The 22,405-nt window shown below is 35.1% G+C and overlaps 2 protein-coding genes across 5 annotated transcripts in view; one reads left to right on the top strand and one right to left on the bottom strand.

The window, feature by feature from the left end:
- The first annotated feature begins 977 nt into the window (after positions 1-977).
- On the top strand, positions 978-11,154 carry arpc5lb (actin related protein 2/3 complex, subunit 5-like, b). The gene is made up of 4 exons (XM_046838784.1): positions 978-1,301; positions 4,386-4,458; positions 4,575-4,751; positions 9,825-11,154. Exons 1-4 carry the CDS (start codon positions 1,159-1,161, stop codon positions 9,885-9,887), a joined length of 456 nt encoding a protein of 151 aa, XP_046694740.1. The 5' UTR covers positions 978-1,158; the 3' UTR covers positions 9,888-11,154.
- Positions 11,155-11,376: 222 nt separating this feature from the next.
- scai (suppressor of cancer cell invasion) overlaps positions 11,377-22,405 on the bottom strand; it is a 39,625-nt gene continuing 28,596 nt past the window's right edge. For all 4 annotated transcript variants that reach the window (XM_046838781.1, XM_046838780.1, XM_046838783.1 and 1 more), the window contains exons 12-18: positions 22,063-22,141; positions 21,417-21,516; positions 21,201-21,282; positions 20,783-20,855; positions 19,041-19,214; positions 18,821-18,921; positions 11,377-17,122 (exon numbers count right to left, since the gene is read on the bottom strand). In XM_046838781.1, coding sequence (XP_046694737.1) covers positions 16,976-17,122; positions 18,821-18,921; positions 19,041-19,214; positions 20,783-20,855; positions 21,201-21,282; positions 21,417-21,516; positions 22,063-22,141 — 756 coding nt within the window. In that variant the 3' untranslated portion in view covers positions 11,377-16,975. The remainder of the gene's footprint in view (positions 17,123-18,820; positions 18,922-19,040; positions 19,215-20,782; positions 20,856-21,200; positions 21,283-21,416; positions 21,517-22,062; positions 22,142-22,405) is intronic.

Raw genomic sequence — 22,405 nt, 5'->3', positions numbered from 1 at the left:
CATCTTAATGTCAACAGTCTGCTACACTGAATCATGACTACAGTTTGCATCTGATCACCATTACTGCACACCTCAACATTGTTTATCTGTAATAATTGGACATTCGGTGCAACCCAGATAAGAATGCGTACCCTCTCGAGTATGGTTCCTCTCAAGGTTTCTTCCTTATGCCATCTCTGGGAGTTTTTCCTTGCCACATTTGCCACCGGCTTGCTCTTTAGGGACAAACTTACACTTATAAAGAACATCTTATTCATTCTTCATTAACACATTAACTGTGTAAAGCTGCTTTGAGACAATGTATATTGTTAAAAGTGCTACACCAATAAAAATGAATTGAATTGATTGAATTAATTATATATAATAGCTGACTGTAATAAAGCAGCTACTGAGGACTGACACCTAGAACATTAGAAAATTAGAACTACAGAATTAAACTCCACCAGTTTTGATTGATTTGAATGTGCTGTTGACAAATATTGGCTATATATTTACACCAACACTGTTCTTTTGCACTCACCCATGCTCAGAGTTTTAAAGTAATTAGTTGCACACAATCTCTTTTTACCATTTGTTTGATAGAACTGTTGTTAACAGGCATATGACTGTAAGCTCACCTCAGCATTAACAAAGCAGATAAAAGTCAAAGACAACAAACAGGGGGAATCACATGCCATTGATTTATTTGAGTAAATTGCCCTAGGGGAAGTGGTATCTTAGTGGTTAAGGATCTGTGTTACTAATTGGAAGGTTGGGGATTAAAGCCTCAGTATTGCCTCTCTTGGGACTTTGAGCATGGCCTTTAACCCTTTGTGCTTCAGGGGTGCTGTATTATAGCTGTCCAAATATCGCTGGGATATGCGAAGATATTTCACTGTGCTATAAATTCCCGTGAGAAGTAAAAAGCGCCCCTTCACCCATAAGGTTTTGTAAATAACACTTTACTACACTCCGTCCAGCAGGGGGCGCAGTCCGGCTTCTTGCGCCTCTCATGTCAAACTTGTTTGTTTTTAGCCAACAGTAGCGTGATGGAGGCAGCTTGACTTTTTCCATGCGCCTGAGACCTCTGGAGTGACCTGCATTACACCGGGACACAGGGCTTCAAGTTTGAGCCGCGGCTGCTTTTTTGAACTCGAACCATTTTAAAGCGCAGGGTCGATGGCGAAGAACACGTTTTCCTTCCGTTTCAGGAAGGTGGACGTGGACGAGTTTGATGAGAATCGTTTCGTAGAGGAGCAGCAGGACGAAGCGGCAGAACAGCGAGGACCAGACATAGCGGAGGTGGACAATCTTATCCGAAAATATCCTTTTAAATAATTATACATATATAATTATAAATGAGCACAACCTGTTCAGCATGCGAACTGCACAGTCGAGTTCATTATGCTGTCTAAAGCAGGTGATGATCATTGTTTTGATGTAACTTTGGTCTCACGACATTTGGATTTCAACTGTTTTAATCTCGTTCAGGTTTTATTGTTTAATGTTTGTATGGAACATCAAACAATGTTTGATGTTGTATGTTACTGTCATAACATTAAAACAGATGCCACAGGCAGATTATTTTTCTGCTTAAAGCATCTACTGAACTTGATATTGAACTGTGAAGAATGGGCACATGCACAACAATAGACAGCATGTATGTGTAGTGGAATCCTTTCATCTACTGTCCATGACATAAAGCTATAATAATAAAAAGAAATGTACATCATAGTAGAATGTACATGTGCAGAAGAAGAATTTGTATACACTGGAAATCCTGTACACAAGGGAAGGAAAAAATATGGCAAATATAATATGTGAACTACAGAGGTTACAGAGGAGTAAAAGAAAAACAGTATGACTTATTTGAATAATTAATTTGAATAGCGCGCAGGTGTGCGCAAGATTTGTGCACATGCTTAAACAGGCTGAGGTAGTGTGTGTTGTGCAAGTTCAAGGTGTAATCTAATATATATTGTCTCATGCTCATGTAGTATCACATGCAGTATGCAGCAGTAGTTCCTTTTGCACCTGAGAACGGTTAATAATATGCATAAAAATTATAGTACAGTCAGTCGGTTAAATTGGTGCTCAACCACTCTGGATTACAGTTTTAGATTGTTTCTGGATCTTATAAAAACTAAATATCCACCAACCACATGAGATATGTGATCGTACCTCTTGGTATGTGCAACAAGGAGAGCAATAAGAGACAGAAATATAGCATGCATGCTGTGTTTTCCCAGCAAAAGAATAAGAAAATAAGTTGCAAAGCATTTTAATGCTAATGGGAATAACAATATGGAGATTGGATCACTGAATGAGTGATAATAAGAAAAGTGAGATCACATGCAAAGACTAGAGAATGCAGAAAGAGAAGAAAGAAGATTTGTGGCAATCTAGCCCCTGTTTATTTTATTAAAGGCTGTCTGGATTATATTCCTTAAGGAATGGAATTGATAGGGATAGAAAAGGGCCCATTGTATGAACCACTCACGCTGTTTGAAATGTGTCTAAATATGGTTAATTGCACAATTAATATTATTAATAATGGCACAGGAACTTGCACAGCAGTTGATAGACTGCCATCAGCTGCTTATTACTTTAAAAACAAAGCCTGTGAATGTTTTCAAAATAGTTCTAGTTTTAGATGTGAACAGTCAGATGTGTTTCAAGATTTATGGCAGAATATTTGTTGCTCCATTTTAATTTTTTTGTGATTCACAAATATAAAAAGAGATCCTTAAATTGAGATACACATAGTTTTGGATTTCACAAATAAGTATTTGGCTTACAAATCAGTTTGAAACCCACAACCTCACATACCCTGTGGTTTGCTTGTGGAGCCAGCTGCATTTGTTTGCTGAATGAATGCATTTAATTCATGTATTTCTGAAACATGTCTTAAGCTGATTCATGCCTTTAAATCTACAGATACTGTAGTATGATGAATGTTGCTTCTATCTTTAGTAGCAAATTTATGCTGGTACAACTGTGGCAGATCTTTAAGACAATTCCGGTAACACAAGAAAAGAGAATATCAACCCTGAATGAGATCCCAGTGGGTTAATTAATTCATTAAAAAATGAAAAGACAATTTTGCTGTGATAATGCTGACAGTATGTGGTTAATTACAGCATAAGTCTCATATATAATGGAAACTGTTTAGCTGTGGTTTTATTTAAATTTTTTTTAAGTTAAACAACAAATATTCCCCATAGGAGATTTAATTACAGAGTGAATGTGTTTCCTTGTTTGTAGCTGGTGCTCATAGAGACTGAATATTTATTTCTGTTGTTGCCAGAGCTATTGCCATTGCTGCTACAGAAAAGACGTTCAGTTTGACAGTTGGCATTAGATAATTTAGCTATAGATAGAGCTACACTTGAGTATCGCATGTTTTCAGAAACAAGTAATTGTCAGGCCTCAAATATAATAATGCTCTACATGCACATGTTACAAAAACTGTTTCCTTCTTTCTCATTTTCTTTTAAGTCACACAGCTGCACAGTCTTAGAGAACTCACAGGTGTTGACGCTGCACTGTTGATTTAAATTAGTCCTAAAATACAAGGTCCCTCAGGGCAGTGTACTGGGTCCCACTGGGTTTCTTGTTTATACCGTCGGGTTTGCAGCATTTGCATTTTCCCTGCACTCTGCAGATTTGGTATTTTAAAATACAGTTTGTACATTAAACTAATTGTTGCAAGCTAAATGTTACCAATCAAAACCATTAGACTTCCTTATTCCACTTTGCCTTTAAGCTTTTTATGAAATGTTTTTTAGATGGCAAAATGTTTATGAACGAAGTGAAATTATTGTCAGTGTCACAGGTGAGAATATTTATAATAAAGGAGCACCACTATGGTAGTAGTTTGTCAAGCAGAATGATTAGGGTTTTGGTGAGCTTTCATAGTCTTTGGGGACATTTTCAAATTTGAAATATTTTGAAGAATAAATAGAAAATTATTATTATTTTGTCTGTTCATAACTAGTTCTCTATGCTTAGAACATGATTATTTAGCATTATGATTTATGTTTTACTTATGCTCTGGAAAATGTGAGTGTTTACTCATGACCAAAACTCTAAATTTGCTGATTTTATATATCAGGAGCTTTGTGAAGGGACTAACAAATACATCAACTATATTTTACCACCCTGTCAGAAACAATTATTCTGTCATTAAATCAGTAGGCAGAGCTTAGATTAGCTCTGCCTCTTTTCTTTAAAAGAGAAGGCAACTCGCAACGCAAATGCCGGGGCTTTAAACATGGCAAACTGCCTATTTCTTAATCTTGAGAGAAATAAATAAATCACGTATTTATTTTAGAAAGAAATAAAAAAATTAATTATATTCTTGAGTAAAACCGTATTAGCTGGTTCCTTAACCTGCTGCAATGTACTGGAGACATGATCACAGCTTTCCATGTTGCTCTTAGAAACCCCCCAATCAACAGCAAGGATCTAGCAATAAAGGTACATTTTCACAGTCTTCTCCATTTATCTATTCAATTAAAAAGCATTTTTTATTTTCTGATTGTGGCCTAAAGCGTTGTTTTCTCTCTGTTACACTTTCTGACTCTGTCTCTCAGGAGAAAGCTCAGGCAGTCATGTTGAAGGTGCTGATGTCATTTAGGAGTAGTGACATAGAGCCTGCAGTCAAATCCCTGGACAAGAATGGCGTCGATCTGCTTATGAAGTACATCTATAGGGGATTTGAGAAACCTTCAGATAGCAGCAGTGCCGTTTTGCTGCAGTGGCATGAAAAGGTTGTGGTTTTTTTTATTTTCTTAACTAGTGTATAAAGAATCTGTTTGCACTCTGAAACATTGCTTGAACAAGGGATGTTGGAGTTTGATTGATAAATAATGAAGAAGGGAGCAAACACATTCTCCTTTGAAAAGTTGTGGTGTTCAGAGTGTTCAGCTAATTTTCAACCAGTCTGATTTAGACAATACACCTCTGTGTGATGTAATCGTATCAATGCAATGTCATTAACGCCTCCTGGTTGTAAAAGCAAAGCAGACTGTTAGTAATTTTTAAAAGCAAGCCAAAAAGTTTTTAAATGACCTGTTGTGCTAATTGGTGTCCCATCTCTCTACGAAAATAGACTGGCAAGCTGTAGCTATGGTCAAAGTATCTCTATCTTTGCAGTGTCATTTTCTTTTGATCTAATTAATTTATATAAGTGAAGTTGCCTTGATAACTAAAAATTCTTAGAGTACTAAGAATGCTAAAAAAAGATTTAGTTTGCTAGTTAGCCCACAAACCAAAATTATATTGCATAATACATTTATATAGCTAACCCCAAATATATATCAACAATAAAGCTAGTTACTCTAGATAACTGTTAGGGACAGCGCATGTAGGACGTTTTGGAGACAAGGTGAGGGAGGCGAGATTGAGATGGTTTGGACATGTTCAGAGGAGAGACATGGTGTGTATCAGTAGGAGAATACCGAGGATGGACGTGCCAGGAAGGAGGAAAAGAGGAAGAGCAAGGAGGAGGTTTATGGATGTGGTGAGGGAAGACATGCAGGTAGTTGGGTTAAAAGAGGTAGATGTAGTGGACAGGGGGGTATGGAGACAGGATTATCCGCTGTGGTGGATGGGAGCAGCTGAAAAAAGAAGACTCTAGATAACTTATGTTGCCTCTAAATAGCACATTTAACTAGCTAACTTTATTCAACTAGCGAATGACTTGATGCTGTCTGACTTATCAACACATTGACTTTGTTGTGCCATAACATCCTCAGGGTTTGCAACAGAGTCATAAAACATTACATCATGAATGTGGCCACAAACAATAGTTATAAACATCTAGTCAAGTCAAGTTTATTTCTATAGCGCTTTTTACAACAGACATTGTCTCAAAGCAGCTTTACAGAAATCAACAGTTAAGGTATGTGGTGTGTATTTATCCCTGATGAGCAGCCGTGGCAACTGTGGCAAGGAAAAACTCCCTTAGATGTTATGAGGAAGAAACCTTGAGAGGAACCAGACTCAAAAGGGGTCAAAGCTCAAAAATCTCAGACTCAAAAATCTAGAGCAGATGTGCCCAAACATTTTCCTCTGAAGGGCCAAAAATCTTGATTGAGGGCCATGGGACAGAAGTTTTGCCTCTTCGAGTAGGGTTTTTGCATTATGCAAACTGTATTATCTTAAAATTAATGTTGCCATGGTTTCCATCATTTATTATTTCATAATATTAATAAATAAATAAATATTATTCTGTAATCTGCTTAACTAAGTTTTTTTAAGCTTTCTAGTTCAATAAAACGTATAGTGCAATAAAAAAATAGAAACAATTCCAACATACAGTAGAGTTCAATGCCTAATACAGCTATACAAGTTATAAGCAATACAGCAATATGTTTGTGATATCAGTGTGCTCTGATGAGAGACATGAAGCTGCTTTATACAGTAAAACCCCGTTGTACGAGCAAATAGAGATACAAGCAAACTCGCTTGCAAAATTTTACCCTGTTTCACGAGCAAACCCACGCTGCTGGTTCTGTTTTCGGTGGAGGGAGGCATCAGTCGCTTAGTTGATGACGTATCGCTCGGTTGCTCTCGTTGTTCAGTGCAGCGTCTCACACTTATAATCAACCACTTCCACATGAGTAAGTGTTAAATTATGTTTACATTACAGTAATTTGCGGTGTATTTGTTAAAACAGGCTACAAATACTTTTTAAGTGCAGAAATAAGTGATCGAATGAGGTCTCGGAACGGATTAAATCACTTTTACATTCATTCTTATGGGGAAAATCAGTTCGAACGTACGAGCAAATGGACCTACGAGCAATTTCCAAGAACGTATTATGCTCGTCCAACAGGAAGACAGGACGTTATCAATCCATCACAGAGGCTTCCATTGTACCTCCTGTATCAGTCAATACAAGGTTGAGGCAGATACAGTATTTTTAGCAATGTACTTTGAATCACTCATCAATCAGGAACATGGTGCACAGGTTATTCACTTTTCCATTAATGACAATTCAAGTACACTGTAAAAAAAATAAAGAAAGAAAGAAAGGAAAAATCCTGTAGAATTTATGGTTACAAAAAAAACCACGCAGCTGTGGTTTATAGAAGTCTACCGTAGAAAATACGGTTGAACTGTACTTTATAGTATAAAAAATGTCCTGTAAATTAATGGTAAAATACTGGCAGCTCAAGTTAACTCATTTTATTTGCAAACTTCTTAAAAACAGCCATTTTTGTTCAAATACTAATTATATATATCAAATCAGTAAAAGTATCAATTCAACTCAAATCTCTTGCACATAAAAGCAGCACACATTCATGTGTAATTGGTATTAGTGAAGAGATTCTCACTGCATCAGTAACTACACAGTTACTGTCTTTATATAAAGCAACATGCACATAACATCATGATTTCTCTCTCCATCCCTGACTTAAATCGACTAAATTTGATAACTTGCCAGTAATCTACTGTTTTTTTGGGGGGGGGTTTTTTTGGTTGTTTGTTTTATTTTACAGTTTGCTTCTGTAAATTAAGTTCATAGTATGTTACTGTTAAAATACATTTCACAGTGTTTTTTCACAGCAAAATCTTCAGTTTTAAAAGAACACGATGAAGTTAATGAGATAAGGAAGTGACTATTAAATGAGGATTGAACATTAGTGATAAACACGTGAAGAAGCAGATGAAAAAATAAAAACAACTGAAAAGAAAACACATTAAATCTCTCAAGATCTCAGACCATGAAACTAGTAAGTAAATAAACATGCAGCTGGCCAATTTATTCATGCTGCAATGCATGTCGGGAGTTTGTACTATACTGGCACCCAGCATGCATAATGTCTAAATAGTGCAGTATCTCTAAAGGTTTAATGCATAAAATGTTTTTAAAATCCTTAATAATAGTTTTCAAGTTATCTTGGAGATTCATTTTGCAATCATAAACAATATAAAATTGATTAGAACTCAAAAGACAAGTTCATTAGATGATTATCACCATTATTAGTTAACCAAAATCACAAAAATACAATTTGTTCAATTTATTTTACAAATTACAATACATAACAAATGTGCTTTACAAACACAGTAACAACAGTCAGTGAAAAACTAAAGGTAAAGAGTCAAAGGGTCCGAACCCAACTAAAGCAACCACTGATCTCCAAAATGCAAACAACATATCTTTAAATATAAACCCCTGTTAAGTCCCAAAGAATGTTTTGTAGATATGCAACAGCAACAAAGTCAAACTGTAATAATTAAAGCTGATAATGATGTTTTTGGAGTTGTTTAATCATCCTGTTTTCATTCAGTTCATTTAATCTAAGGCTGTAACTATGGCAGTTGTAGTTTGTTTCACGTTTTTTTCTTCTTTAGTGATTCTGCTCATTTGTTTTCGTTTACTCTGTCAAGTGGGCTACAGTATACTAGTAAGCTAATGTAGGGAATAATTTTTACAAAGCATTAATGCAAACAGTAATAAGCTTTACTTGTTTGTACTTTACAAGTATTTAACTTAAATAAACAGTAATGTAATGTTTTATAATTTACAGGATTTTTACCTTCACTATTTTACATTCTCTTAGCGTTAAATCTTTATTACAGTGTAGATTATTTGATCAATATCAAGCATTAGATGATGGAAACTGTTCAGAAAGTTAGGGAGAGGCCAGAATCAGGTAGTTGCCTAAAAGGTTTCATTTGCACATGTTAAACATTTATGATGGATTCAGGGATTACAAAGAAACCATTAAAAAAACTTGGCTATTGCTGAAAATCTTAAACATAATTCCTTTCATAATAATGTGTGAACATGTCAGTTTAGTTTAATAAACCCACTTGTGACTTTTTTAAGTAGATAATTTCAACACTTATGTGTGAATTTGAATTTACATTTGCTCATGGTTGCTGCAGCACAGAGTAGTATACCCTGCAACACAGCACACAAACTGGCTTTGCAGTACAGCCAAAGAACCAACAGGTGGCAGTGTGGAAACTTTCAGCTGACTAGTAACTACTTTTATATTTGGTCAGCATGTGAAAAAGACACTTTGACACTTGCTCTAATTTTTCTCTGTTTGCAATTATCATATTCAAAATCCAATCAAATAAATTAAATAATAATAATAATAATGCATTTGTATTAACTCAAAGAACATTTAAATATTTATTCTTATTATATATGAATTTGTATTACTTTACTGCCTCCTGTACAGCAAATAAATAAAAATTATATATATATATATAATTGCAACAGTTAGTTCTTTGATCAGTTAAATTCTTGATCAGTCCTCCAGTCAGTCCAGTTCTCCAGGAGACTGATAATTCAGTAATTGATTTAGTTCTTTATTTCTTTTTAATTAGTAGTAGTGCAGGCCACCTTTTAAGGCCTTTTAGCTATAGTAAGGTAGTAGTTTACCTCAGCAGCAATTTACAAACAAATTGCTGATCTTAAATAACCTTCTATATGATGAGAGGAATCTGCTCATCTGTTAAATGGAATCCAAAATGGAGATTAAATAGAAAACTGAAAAACAATAAAACAAAAAAAAATTTTCAATTGGCATGCTATTTTAAATGCATACATGGTGGATGCCATATGGGCTGATGGGGTTTTCATGCACAATAGTCTTCAGCGTAACCCTCGTGTTTTTTCTACTTATAAGACACACTGCACTTGTTTCCATTTATAAACGTTGGCTTATTTTGTTATAACAACACTTCTACACACAGCACTCTGAAATCAGATTATATGGGAGCATGTTTATTCATATCAAAGTAATTATTTAGGAGCATGCTCATTTGTTTGTGACAATATATTGCTCTGTAATGTAACTGTAATCTTTTACTTTCTCCAGGCCTTTGCTGTTGGAGGACTTGGCTCCATCATCCGAGTTATGACATCCAGAAAGACTGTATGACAGTCAGTCACGAACACTGCCTTAGAAAAGGCTAACTGTCTTACAGAGGGTTCTTACTGATTCATTCTTGAATGGAGACGTCTGTGATTCATTTAAGTGGAGTGGAGGGCATATGCATGCATGTATGTATGTGTGTATATATATATATATATATATATATATATATATATATATATATATATATATATATATATACACACACACACACACACACACACACACACACACACACACACACACACACTGATCAACCATAAGATTAAAACCACTAAGAGATTAAATTACATTGGTTGTCCAGATACAAAGGCACCTGCAAAGATCTGAAATATATGTGTGAAGTAGTAAAGTCAGTTCTTGAAGTTGATGTGTTGAAGTAGGAACAATGGGCAAGTAAAAAAACAGACAGTGCAATGCAGCTGGTCAGAGTGCTGAACCCTGTCCACCACCAAAAGCACCAACACTGGAAATCTGAGAATCAGAACTAGACCATGGAGAAATGGAAGAAGGTGGCCTGGTCTTATGAATCATGTTTTCTTTTATTTAATGTGTACGGCTGGGTGCTACCAGCATACACTAAGAAAATAAAAGCCATTAGAGCAAATGTCCTGCTAAGAAGCCTTGGGTGCTGGGATGCTTTGAATAGTAAAAACCCTTAAACTGTACTCCCTAAAAGCAATGGACTCTTTCAGCAGGATAAAGCACCATGGGAGAATTATCTTTATGAATGGGGTTGACTTGGCCTCCAAATCCCCCAGATCTCAATCTAACAAAGCAGTCCATGGTCCACGAAGGCCCCACTTTGCAACTTACAGGATTTGCTGCTAAAGTCTTGGTGCCCAGTGCCACAGCACACTTTTAGATGTCTTGTGGCATCAATCAATTTAGTGGCATGAGTGAGGCCTATAAAATATTATGCAGGTGGTTTTAATATTATGACTTTGATAGTATGACTATTTTATGTGTGTATTCATAGAGGAGTTCAAAGAAGATAATGTGATCTTGTAAGAAGACAGCACTGCATTTGAAGGGGCTCTGTTATAGTGAATTTCAAAAAGTATATTGAGTGAGTGTTATGCATGAAACTGGTATCAGATTTGGATATATTCATTATATTTTGTTTCCTTTTTTGTCCCCTCTCTATTGTAGAGAGAGAGAGAGAGTTTGGGCTTCCTCTTAGAAACCTTTTTTGTTTGAAAGAAGAGTTTACACCAAAAGAGGTGATGGGGATCATTATGAAGTGCCTGTTAAATAAAGTTATTGGATTTTCTCTGTGTGATCAGAGCCTTTGATTTCTCAACTAGACCTCTGCATTTTTTTTTTAATTTAAAATGTTCTAGCCCAGAGATGTTGAAAGGGGTGCCTTTTCCTTCATTTGGACAAAGTACTGTTCCCTTCATTAGAGGTCAAGTTGTGAGTGTTTAACTCAACAGGCCTAACAGAAAACTACACACTTTTTCTTCAAGCTAATAGAATGTCAACTCAGCAAAAATTAAACAAAACAATCATATTTTAATATTATTAAATAGCATTCTGAAGAACAAAAAGCTTGCATGGTTTGGTATTACATTTTTCCTTGTCCTTTTTTTCTGAACAAGTACAATGTGGCAAAAGATAAGACAACCATAAAAAGTTATTAAAACATGACATTTGGAGAATACAATTCAAGCTAAATGACAAAACTATAATACCCCTTAACTTATAAAGAAAGAGTATTGAAATCATTTTGTTACCACTAAAATCATCCCACCTCACAACAGTAGGAAGTGCTACAGAAGAAAAAAATAAATAAACAAGCAATCCTTCAACTTTGTCTCTACAAACAAGCATCTACAAAGGCATAAATGGCACATTGTCATTTCAGTACCATGTTTTATATGTACATTAACAATTCTATAGGGTGGGTAGCTAGTTATCACAGATATTATGACCACATATGTCACAGTTTTGGCAGGAAAACACCCAAAATATAACTAGCCCAATTCAATAATCAGATATAGGATTAGCCAGTTAGGGAATGTGCTTTAGTTAGTCCCTGTCCGGATTTTCTTATCTTAATGCCTCTTACTCACTAAGTGCTACAAGTGTCAGAAGATGCTCCAAACAATATTAGGGCTGGATCATATACTGTCAGTATCCAACATGCTAAAACAACACTACCAACACATGCACACAAACAAATTAAATTTAAATGAATGTCAAGCAGATATGACCATGTGGAAGTGGAGGAAACAAAAATGCCCTTTATCGGTTTCCCAGTGCTCTTTAAACAATTACTGTTAGTTCAATTAAAGAAAGTTTGGTGTACAAAGTGGGTTCAGTAAACCTGGCAGTTACAGGCTCAATTAAAACATTTTACACAGCAGATCTGTCTGAGCTGCATGATCTGTTTGGCAGTGATTTGTACATATAATATGAGGGTTCTTTATTTAGAGATACGTGGCCCTTTAAAAGATTTAAAACAACAAATACATTTGGGTTTGATAACCAAAGATGACACAAAGACGAAAGGTTAGCTTTTAGTTCCTGATATTTACATCATGCGTTAAACAGTTTCGTTTTTTCAGGGATCCAAAATTTTGAAACATGACATTGCTCTTTTTTTTTTTATGGTGCCCTAGATTTCATCTGTGCAGACTGTATTTCTTGTTTACAAAGATTAAATGAACATGAAGACCAAAGAGCTGTCTATGAAAGAAAGCAGGAAAATTTGAATTTCAAGCTATAGTATAAGCATTGGGCATAGATAAATCAACAATTTGCAATGTCCTGAAAAAGCATTTGTTTACTAACAAACTGAAGAAAAAAAAAGAAAAAAAAATTATATATATATATATATATATACACACACACACACACACACACACATTTACAACAGAAATAGTGCGAAAGCTGTGATGAAAAACACAAAACCAACATTCAGTAACATTAGTAATAACCCCCTCAGGGCTGGGGTAAAGGTATCACAATCTACCTTTGAGAGCAGTAATACAGAGACCAAACAGCTGAATACAAACCACTCATCAGCAGTAAGAATCATAAGGGCAAAAAAAGAAAAACAGAGATGAAACATTTCAAAACACAGATTAACCTGTAATTTGATCTCAAGGACCAACATGAGAAGAAAAAAACCTGCCATGTTGTTTTACACGATGTAATTACTGAAATTCAGATCAATTGTCTCATATTCATCTTTTGATCTCAAACCCAAATGTCTTCAGTGTAAACCAAAAACAATGGAATTGGACTCTGCCATTTCAACACTTTTGGAAAAAACGTATTTTTTTAAGAAATTAAAATACTTAAGAAATGTAAAATAAGTTTGCAGGCAGGTTAAAATTTGTGTCACAGACAAGAGTTGTGTTTAAAAAGTCAGAGGCACAATGAGTCATGTTAAGACATGCTGAAATGCCTTTATTTCTTTTATTCCAAAGTAAAAAAATCTGATCTGATTTATGACAAAAGACCATATGCCTTTTTTTTTTTTTTTTACTTTGTAATTATGAGGCATGGCGTGTAAATCGAGGTGAAAAACTATGCCACATAACAAAATGTGGGAAAAAATAAATAGATCAGAACACTTTCTGAATGCACTGTTTGTTTTAAGAAATAACCTGCTCTGCTCATACATGGCCAGTGCCTCACTTAAAGCACATGCAGCAAGAGTCTTTTAAATGCCTTGGATAATAGTCAAATGGCTCCATAATTCAATAATGAACAGATTTTCTGGGGCCTTGTGCTTTTCTTAAGGTAAAATGTGCTACTGATCAACTAATAATTGCACATACGGTCAAAATCAACAAAAGGGGACGCAAACCATAATGTTGCTGAACATGTCTCATAATTGTGTTAAACATATGAATAAAATAAAAGTAAGTGTGCCACACAATGTCATTACAGATGTACTAACAAACCACATCACCACAAGGTCAGACTCAAATAGCATAAAGTGCAGTGCTATCATCATCATCATCATCATCACAATAAATATCATTATTAAGACTGCGAATTGAGAAACAAAATAATGTTCATATCAGAGGATAGGCAGACACTAATGCTTCATCTGCTCCATTCATGAACACTGCACAAACATGCAATGGGTCATCACGCCCAGCCCAACCACTACACACATCAGGAACAACCTATAAATTGGATGGACATTGCTCTCTGCATCACAATTTATTTATATACAATCAGGTACAGAAATTATTTGTATATGGACAAAAATTGTTTTTTTTGATCATTTGTTCACAAGAGTGGGCCAGATCAAGAACAATCATTAGTAGGTATGTGTCAAAAGTGAACAATCAAAAAAGACTTACCAAAATGAAGTGATTTTAAGTAAAAATATAAACCATTAGTATGCCCCCCAAGACCAGATTAGAGTTTATGAAAAATATTTACAGTACAAAGTCTGTACAGTTCCAGGACATTCCATGAACAGATGAGAAAGATCAGCTTGTACCAGCATGCTGAAGAACGGTAGATACTCTAATAATCTGATGCATACCAGCTCATATTACTACATTGGCAGGTATGGCTGCCAGTGGAATTGTTTCCCTTGTATTTATTTATCATTTGCCTGCAGATAAAAACAGCAGGAGGGATTCTGAAGTGTTTAAGGTTATTTCTTCTGCACAGATTCAACACTCATTAAACTGTGCTTTATAGTGCGGATGGACAATGACCAAAAACATACTTCACAAGAAGACCTTTTTTTTTTTTAAGTTAAGATGGAAAATACACCTGAAATGTTCCAAGTAAGCATGCATTCCACATGCTAAAAGACATAAACTGAACATAGAACAGCCCAGGAATAAGCAGGAACTGAAGATAGCACCAACAGGGAAGAAACACAGCATCTGATAATTATGGATTCTAGACTTAATGCAGTCATTGACTACAAATCATTGCATGTGACAAAATGACAAATTAGTGATTATGAAAATTAGTTTGATTGATAGACATTTAAAAATGTACACAAATATGTCAAACCACCCAGTTAACTTATTACCAACTTCGTTAAATAAAATGTAATCAATGGTTGCAAATTCCTTGATTGCAATAGCTGCATTAAGCCAGAGACCCACTGACCAGCAAACTGTTGCATTCTCCTTTCTTTTATTAGTTTTTTTGGTAGGGGTTTCCCCCTTCAGTTTCCCATCAGAAAGTGAAATGAACGTTCAAGTTCTGGTGATTGCCACTCTACTTCTCCCCTTCTGTTGGCATTATGGTTTAAGTATTGTCATTTGGCTGCATGACAAATTTCCTTCCAATTAGATTGGATGCATTTTTTATACATTTGCAGACAGAATGTTGCGGTACACTTCTGAAGTCATTCTGCTGCTAACATAAGTTACTTCTAAGACTAGTGAGCTCCGAAAGCGATGACACAACTATGCTGGACTAATGAGTTTGTAATCTTTAGATCATGAGAAGGTCCTTTTCTTCTTCACTCCTTGGCATTTCTATTTTCTATGACTGTGACAGAAGTTAATCTTGGTGCATCATCCCAGTATTTGTCAATTCCCTTCTTGCCTGCTGACTCTTATTATTGATGAGTGGTTTGCATCTTGAGTTTGATATAATGTATAAAAAATGAATAGGTATACCTGTTTATGTATGTCAATAACCAATCACCCAATCATGTTAACAGCACAGCGCTTAAATCATGCATACTGAGGTCAAGAGCTTCAGTTATTATTCACATCAAACAAACATCAGGAAATCGTGGGCACAGATTCACAGTATCTGGACATTTCACGACTGGAAAAGACCAGGTCATTTCTATACTAATTTTCCAGAGAAATGCTGCTCACGCTACATTTTATGCAATATCGTGTGTAAACTCTAGAGACTATAGTGTACAAAATTCCAGGAGATAAGCAGTTGAAATACTTAAACTAGCCCATATAGCAGCACGCCAGACTTAAATTACAGAGATCACATTTTACCCCTTTCTGATGTTTGATGTAAACGCTTGACCTGTATTTGCATGATTTTATAGATTCTCTTGCTGCCACATGATTGGCTGATTGGATAACTACATGAATGTAAGGGTGTACAAGTGTTCCTATAAAAATGGACAGTGACTGTTCATGTGTATACACAGTAAGTTTTACATATACGTGTGAATCACTCACACTGGTTTAAAAAAAAATCTGTAGGTACACCACACACTAAGACATGCAAAACTCTTAATTTGTTCAATTGCTATTGACCCAAAAAGGGCATTCAGTTTTAAACGATCTTTAGAAGGCCTGGATTGAGTTCACAGTACACATGACACAAGTTACACATGTAGACTGTAAGCAAAACATCCCAATAAACAAGTCAAGATGTGTAAAAGACAAACTACAGCGAGATGGGGTTTACTGAGATATTGCAGGTATCTTCAGTACCTCTGTAACACAGACTTCAGCATTACAATAACAAGTTAACATCTGTTTTTGTGGTAACTATTTTCTTTGTTATTTTTTAAATAATAATTTGTAGATTAAAAATGAAACAGTTTTGAAAAATGTTTACTGGCAGTTTTGTTAGCAAATCTAAACATTGTGATAAACGTTGAAATTTTTTGAATATTGCAGTTTGATATTTTAGTCATGTCTCCCAGCTCTTACTGGAATTACTTATGGAAGAATCTGTGAAGAAACTACCAGTCAGTATTATTTTTAAGTTATACAGTCTTTCTTGATTGAGCTTAAGTGCTTCATATTTCTCTTCCTTCATTTTCCCTTTCTAAAACCAGCAGCTACCTTCAGCAGACATTATGCCTCTGTAGCTACACACCACCACATGCAGGTATTAAACAATATCCAATCTTGTTCTTTGGGAGCTATTTGACATGTAGCTGTGTAACTCTAAAAGGTATGTGAAAATGGCAAAAAAAAATAAAAATAAATTTAACTACCTGACCACAATGATGAAACACTTCTTAAATTGTTAAAACTATCTAGATCTAAATATATAGAGGTTAAGTTAAACTAGGTACCAACAACTTCATTCGGGATGACCTACAGACCGGATGTGTGTGCGCACCCATACTGAGCCCATGAATGTCAGCACAATGCTTTTGTGCAACAATACAGTCAGTAGTTATCCAGCATGCCATCGACAAAGAGGTTTTGCACATCCAACATTGCTGCCAGCTCCAGTATGTGTTTCTGCAGTAGGTTGCTCTCCAACATCTCCTGTTTGGGCAGCTGAGGGTACGATTCAGGAAAACTCTGTGCTTCCTATTTTACAAAGAAAACACACAGCCAATGTAAAGAAAACATAAAAACAAGTTACAGGTTGTGCTTGAGCTAAACTTACACAGTACTGTGCAAAGGTTTTAGGCACAAAATGCTCATGTAATCCCAGACAGACTAGATGACATTGAGATCAGGGGGCCAAAAACAATTACTTCCAGGACTCCATGTTCTTCTCTACACTGAAGATAATTCTTAATGACATTGGTTGTCTGTTTTTGGGGTCATTGCCCTGCTGCAGAAAACATTTGGGGCCAATCAGACATCTCCCTGATGGTAGTGCATGATGGATACAGATGGATGCATGATCTGCCTGTATTTCTCAGTATTAAGTACAATATTAATCCTGACCAAATCTCCATTTGTAGAAATGCAACCCCAAACTTGCAAGCAACCTCCATCATGCTTCACTGTTGCCTGCAAAGACTTATTTTTGTACGGCTCTCCAGCCCCTTGGGACCCAGGTACAGTACATCAATTTACTGTCTGAAGAAATCTGTCCAGAAGTGTTCTTCCATAAAAAACACTTCTGGACAGATTTCTCCAGACAGTAAATTGATGTACTGTACCTGGGTCCCACTGGTTTCTGCCAGTTCTTTGCTGATGGCACTGTGGACATCTTCCAATGTTGGGAAGTAAGCATTATGTCTCTTTTGTTTGGCTTAAGTTCCTTGGTCAACCACTGCATATACAGTACTGTGATCAACATTGTCCATTTCTTTGTGCTTCTTTAAAATAGCTTGAACACGACATCTTGAAACCCCAGTCTGCTTTAAAATCTTTGCCTGGGAGAGACCTTGCCGAAGCAGTAGAACTTCCTCGAGACTTGTTGCTGTGATCAGTCTTGCCATGGTGTATGACCAGTGAGATTAAACTGCTTCCATAACCTCACCTTATTAGCAGAGTTTGGCTGTTCCTCACCCAGTTTTAAGCCTCCTACACAGCTGTTTCTGTTTCAGGTAATAACTGGTTCAGCCTACATATAACCTACTTGGTATAATTGTTTAATCATACACCTGAATCTGATCCTACAAAATACAAACGGGTGGTCCCACAAATACCGATTTAATTTGGATTTCTCTTCTGTTCACACGTTTCATATGTTAACTGCCTAATACTTTTGCACAGTATTCTCTTATTATTATGTACTATTTATATATACATAAACACTAATGTAACCTACTTTTGCAAACTAAACAATATGGACGATACATGCAAATCAATCTACAGTGCTCTGTGTACATTTTCTTATCTATGCTGTACATATGTGCTTGAAAGTTTGTGAACCCTTAAAAGTGTTGTATAATTCTTCATAAATGTAGCAGTAGACAAAGTTACCAGAATTGTTTACTTGCAGTTACTAATATGAGTCGACCCCATATACTGAAATAAAAGGTTCACATTTTAACATTTTTGAATATGGCATCCTTCATAATAATGATCATCTCTCTCAGATGCACTTAGACCGATGGTTTATTTTCATCTGCCGAAATATGTAGCACAGAAAAGGAAAACTTGCCAGGTTTTCATCCTAAAGAACAAAATGCTGCATAACACTCTAAAAACGTCTTACATTTAGGCCCAGATATAAATACTGCATGAAAAATAGACAGATAAATATTCTAAATATACAGATAAATAAAGTGTGTTCAGATGGATATTCAAACTGGAATGCTGTCTTACACGGAAGAGCTTGTGTAGTCGAAGAGTGGCACAGCAGAACACGAACCGGATCATCACCAGCCTCAAAAACTCATCACCATAGAACTGCAAAAAAGCCTGATCTGGGATGAAAACACAATAATAAGACATTTCTATATATTCATGTTCATATAAGATTTTAATCAATTTGCTACAGTTATATACAGTTAAATACTAAATAACTTTAATGGTCTGTAGTTACCTATGGCTCGGGAGCTGGTAAGCATCTGGCCAATGTCGTGAGAAACTTTGTGCAAAAGCTCCTGGGCCTTTTCCCATAAGCCTTGGCGCACACTGGTCAGTCCGCAGACAGAGAGAAAGCCCATTAAGGGGTTGTAGAGAAAAAGAGTGAAGAGACTCCCCCTCTGAGACTGGTCTAAAATACAGACAACAATATTGTTGTTCAAAAAGTTATTATAATTATGTAGAGATCAGTCTTAAAGAAAAAATCAAATTTTGCCTGAACCTCAAATATAATTCCTTCTCAAATGACATCGTATAGCTTTGGAATCTCTTTACAAAAGATTAATAAATATTTGCTTTTACAAATTTTAGTTTAGAGTGGAACTACAGTTCCTTTAGTACGACTAATGGTATCATCACCCAGTTTAAAAATCTTGTTTGACAGCCTCTTTTTTTCTTTTTGTAAATAATGAATTAAATTTTTTAAAATTGGAGGTTAAAAGATGTGATTTTTATCTAGGAAGAGGTGTATTCTGTAGGGAATTACAGAATTAAATGTAGTTACACTAAAAAACAATTTAGGGTTTTCATAGCAGTGAGAGGGAATTCAATCATTTGTACTTGAACATATATATTTTTATTTGTAAGAAAATATATAAATGTTCTTCACTTGTGTATACATATACTAGATATTTAGTGTAGTTTCATGAAATATGGTATAATTTTGGTCCATTTCATTAAAAGTGGTAATGAGTTCACAACACATAGACACATTACTTTTCTAACTTAACATATCAAACTGCATGAATAATTTCAGTTGTCCAAGTTGGTTGCCTCAAAAAATTAGTCTTTAGTTACACAGCAGAGCTTTGATTATAAATGAAACGTGAAACAATCTGTCTAATTTATTATAATTTGATACATTCTAATATAAACAGTCTAATTTATTCCTGACAAACATTATAACATGTCACTTTTAAAATACTATCTAATCACTAATTTTATTAACGTGCGATTAATATTCATGTATGTAATTTGACCATGTTTATTACAAATATAAATGAATAAATATGAAAAAATTCTCAAAAAGTCTCAAATTAGCACCAAAATCCACATAATGCACAAATCCGGCAATTAAAACTGTCCATGTGAAAACACAGCAAAAGTTCTGTTTGGTGTCCTGATAAATTACGTAATTTAAAACACTATAATTACTTTAAAACATTTACAAGTATATATTTTTTCATGCGCTATGTTGAATTGGGTTTCACTAATAATAAATATACATTGGCAAATAGCTTCTATATTTGTCCATGCCCATGTTGAGTACTAAAAACATAAGTATTAATTTAAGGTACGTTTAAAACAGATAAAAATGTGCAATTAATTGCAATTATTCACGAGTTAACTTACGACAATAATTTTTTTGATTAACAGCCCTAAATTATATATAATATACATATCCCAAAACACTGTATGTGTACTACACCAAATGAGCAGATTTTGCTTAATGCTTTGTTTTGAACACATTTAGTGCAAAACTTCTTTCAAAATAAACCTGTAATCTTACACATGTTGCATTAATTACATGACCAAATATGTGTAGTATGTGTAATTATATGCATTTATTATTTGTATTCAGTAAACAATGTTCTTTGTCTACCCAATTTTCCCTTTAGGATTTAATAAACTAGATTGTTCTTTTTTGTATTATTACAAAAAAAACCCATATGTTGCACTAATAGGATACATGAAAAAGACCTTGAATGCTCTTTGGATACATGGTGGGGGAAAGTAGGCACACCAAAGGCTGGCCAAACAAATTACAGAAATTCTACACAGAGAGAAAGAGGGAGACAAAAAACACACATTAGTACCTGTTTAATTATACTGAATAATTTCATGAATAAATATTGTAACATTAAAGTAACTGTTCATATTTGAAACAACTTTATCATGGTTTTAAGCCACATAAATGCACACTTCTGCAGCTGTCAATATTTCTCAAAACAATCCCTGAAAAATGGAGACAATCATTTCACTATTTTTAAGCTTCATATTTAAGATATCTTTTTTAAATAATATTTCATTTTATTTAAATGCAGCTTTATGAATATTTATAAAACTCCAAATGATGGTTTCGAGATGATTCTGTAGGCCATTAATGAATGAAATTTACCTTGTAGGCTGTGCTGTTGGATGAGTCAACAATAATAAACAACGGCTTCCTGGTAAAGGGATACAGGTCTCCAGGGTGAAGGCTGACGGTTGCACATATGAAAGCACACAGCATTATTATAACTGCATGTTAATAAATGTTAACAGGGCACATTTTCAATTAAAGATAGTTAAAGGAGTCATGCTGTGTATCCAGTGATTGGGTAGATTTGTTCACCAGTGCATTTCTTTCTGGGCCTGGTTTCTTTTCTGCCCCGCCTCGCCATTTACTACGTCACGATTAGTGTTGGTTAGAACTCCTCCAAAATCATAAGGTCCTGAGGAGATCAGAAAGAATAAGGAACTAATGAAGCATTTGTTCCAACTTTTCTTCCATTGGCTTATAAGAACTTAATTTCAGAGCAGCATTTTGGGAAAAGGAATTTTTAGGTCACAAAAGAGGATGGGTCTCTGAGGAGTTTAAAACTCTGACCTCGTTATGTTATAGAACAGCCGAGTAAGACGAGTGAACAGAACTTCATTATAACATTGTGTACTCTATGCAAGGAAACATTGTCTAATATATGCAAGGGAACATTATTGATCATACGCTGAATGAGTGAGTGAGAGATGGTGTGTATGTGTTTGTGTGGCTGACTGGCCACATTTCAAAGAGAAACTTGATGATAGACAATTAATTAACTTTTTATAAGCTGTCAATATTACTGGGTTACAAAGCATATTATCATGCTTGCTTTTTGTCTCACCGTTTGCATGAATTTTAAATGATCCCACAACAATAATTTAAATTATTATATATATAAATAAGGGTTTCTTCAGAGAAAGCAATAAACAGAATGACCGAAACAGTGTCAAGAACATACCTTCATATTCCACACGTCCACTGGGAAAGACCCCGGTTGCTGACAGATATACCAGGAGAACACTATTGGCAGGTAGCTCCTAAAAAAGAAACCAAAAATTACAACTCTCACATACAAAAGCAACGTATAGATAAATATCCTAAATATCTTAAAACAGCCAACAATTAAAGGCCCTGAAACATTTAGTAATCACAAGATGTATAAGATTCTGAAATACTTATTTTAGTTAAAACGCTAGGTTACTGTTTACTTTCTCAGCTGTACACAGACACCATTTTAATGTTAAGACATTTTGGTAATAGAAAAACATGCTGCAGAGTTAATGTCGTGCTACTGCACTTTC

The sequence above is a fragment of the Silurus meridionalis genome, chromosome 25 (genome assembly GCF_014805685.1).
Source record: "Silurus meridionalis isolate SWU-2019-XX chromosome 25, ASM1480568v1, whole genome shotgun sequence".
Lineage (NCBI taxonomy): Eukaryota > Metazoa > Chordata > Actinopteri > Siluriformes > Siluridae > Silurus > Silurus meridionalis.
This window is presented reverse-complemented; position numbering and strand designations above follow the sequence as displayed.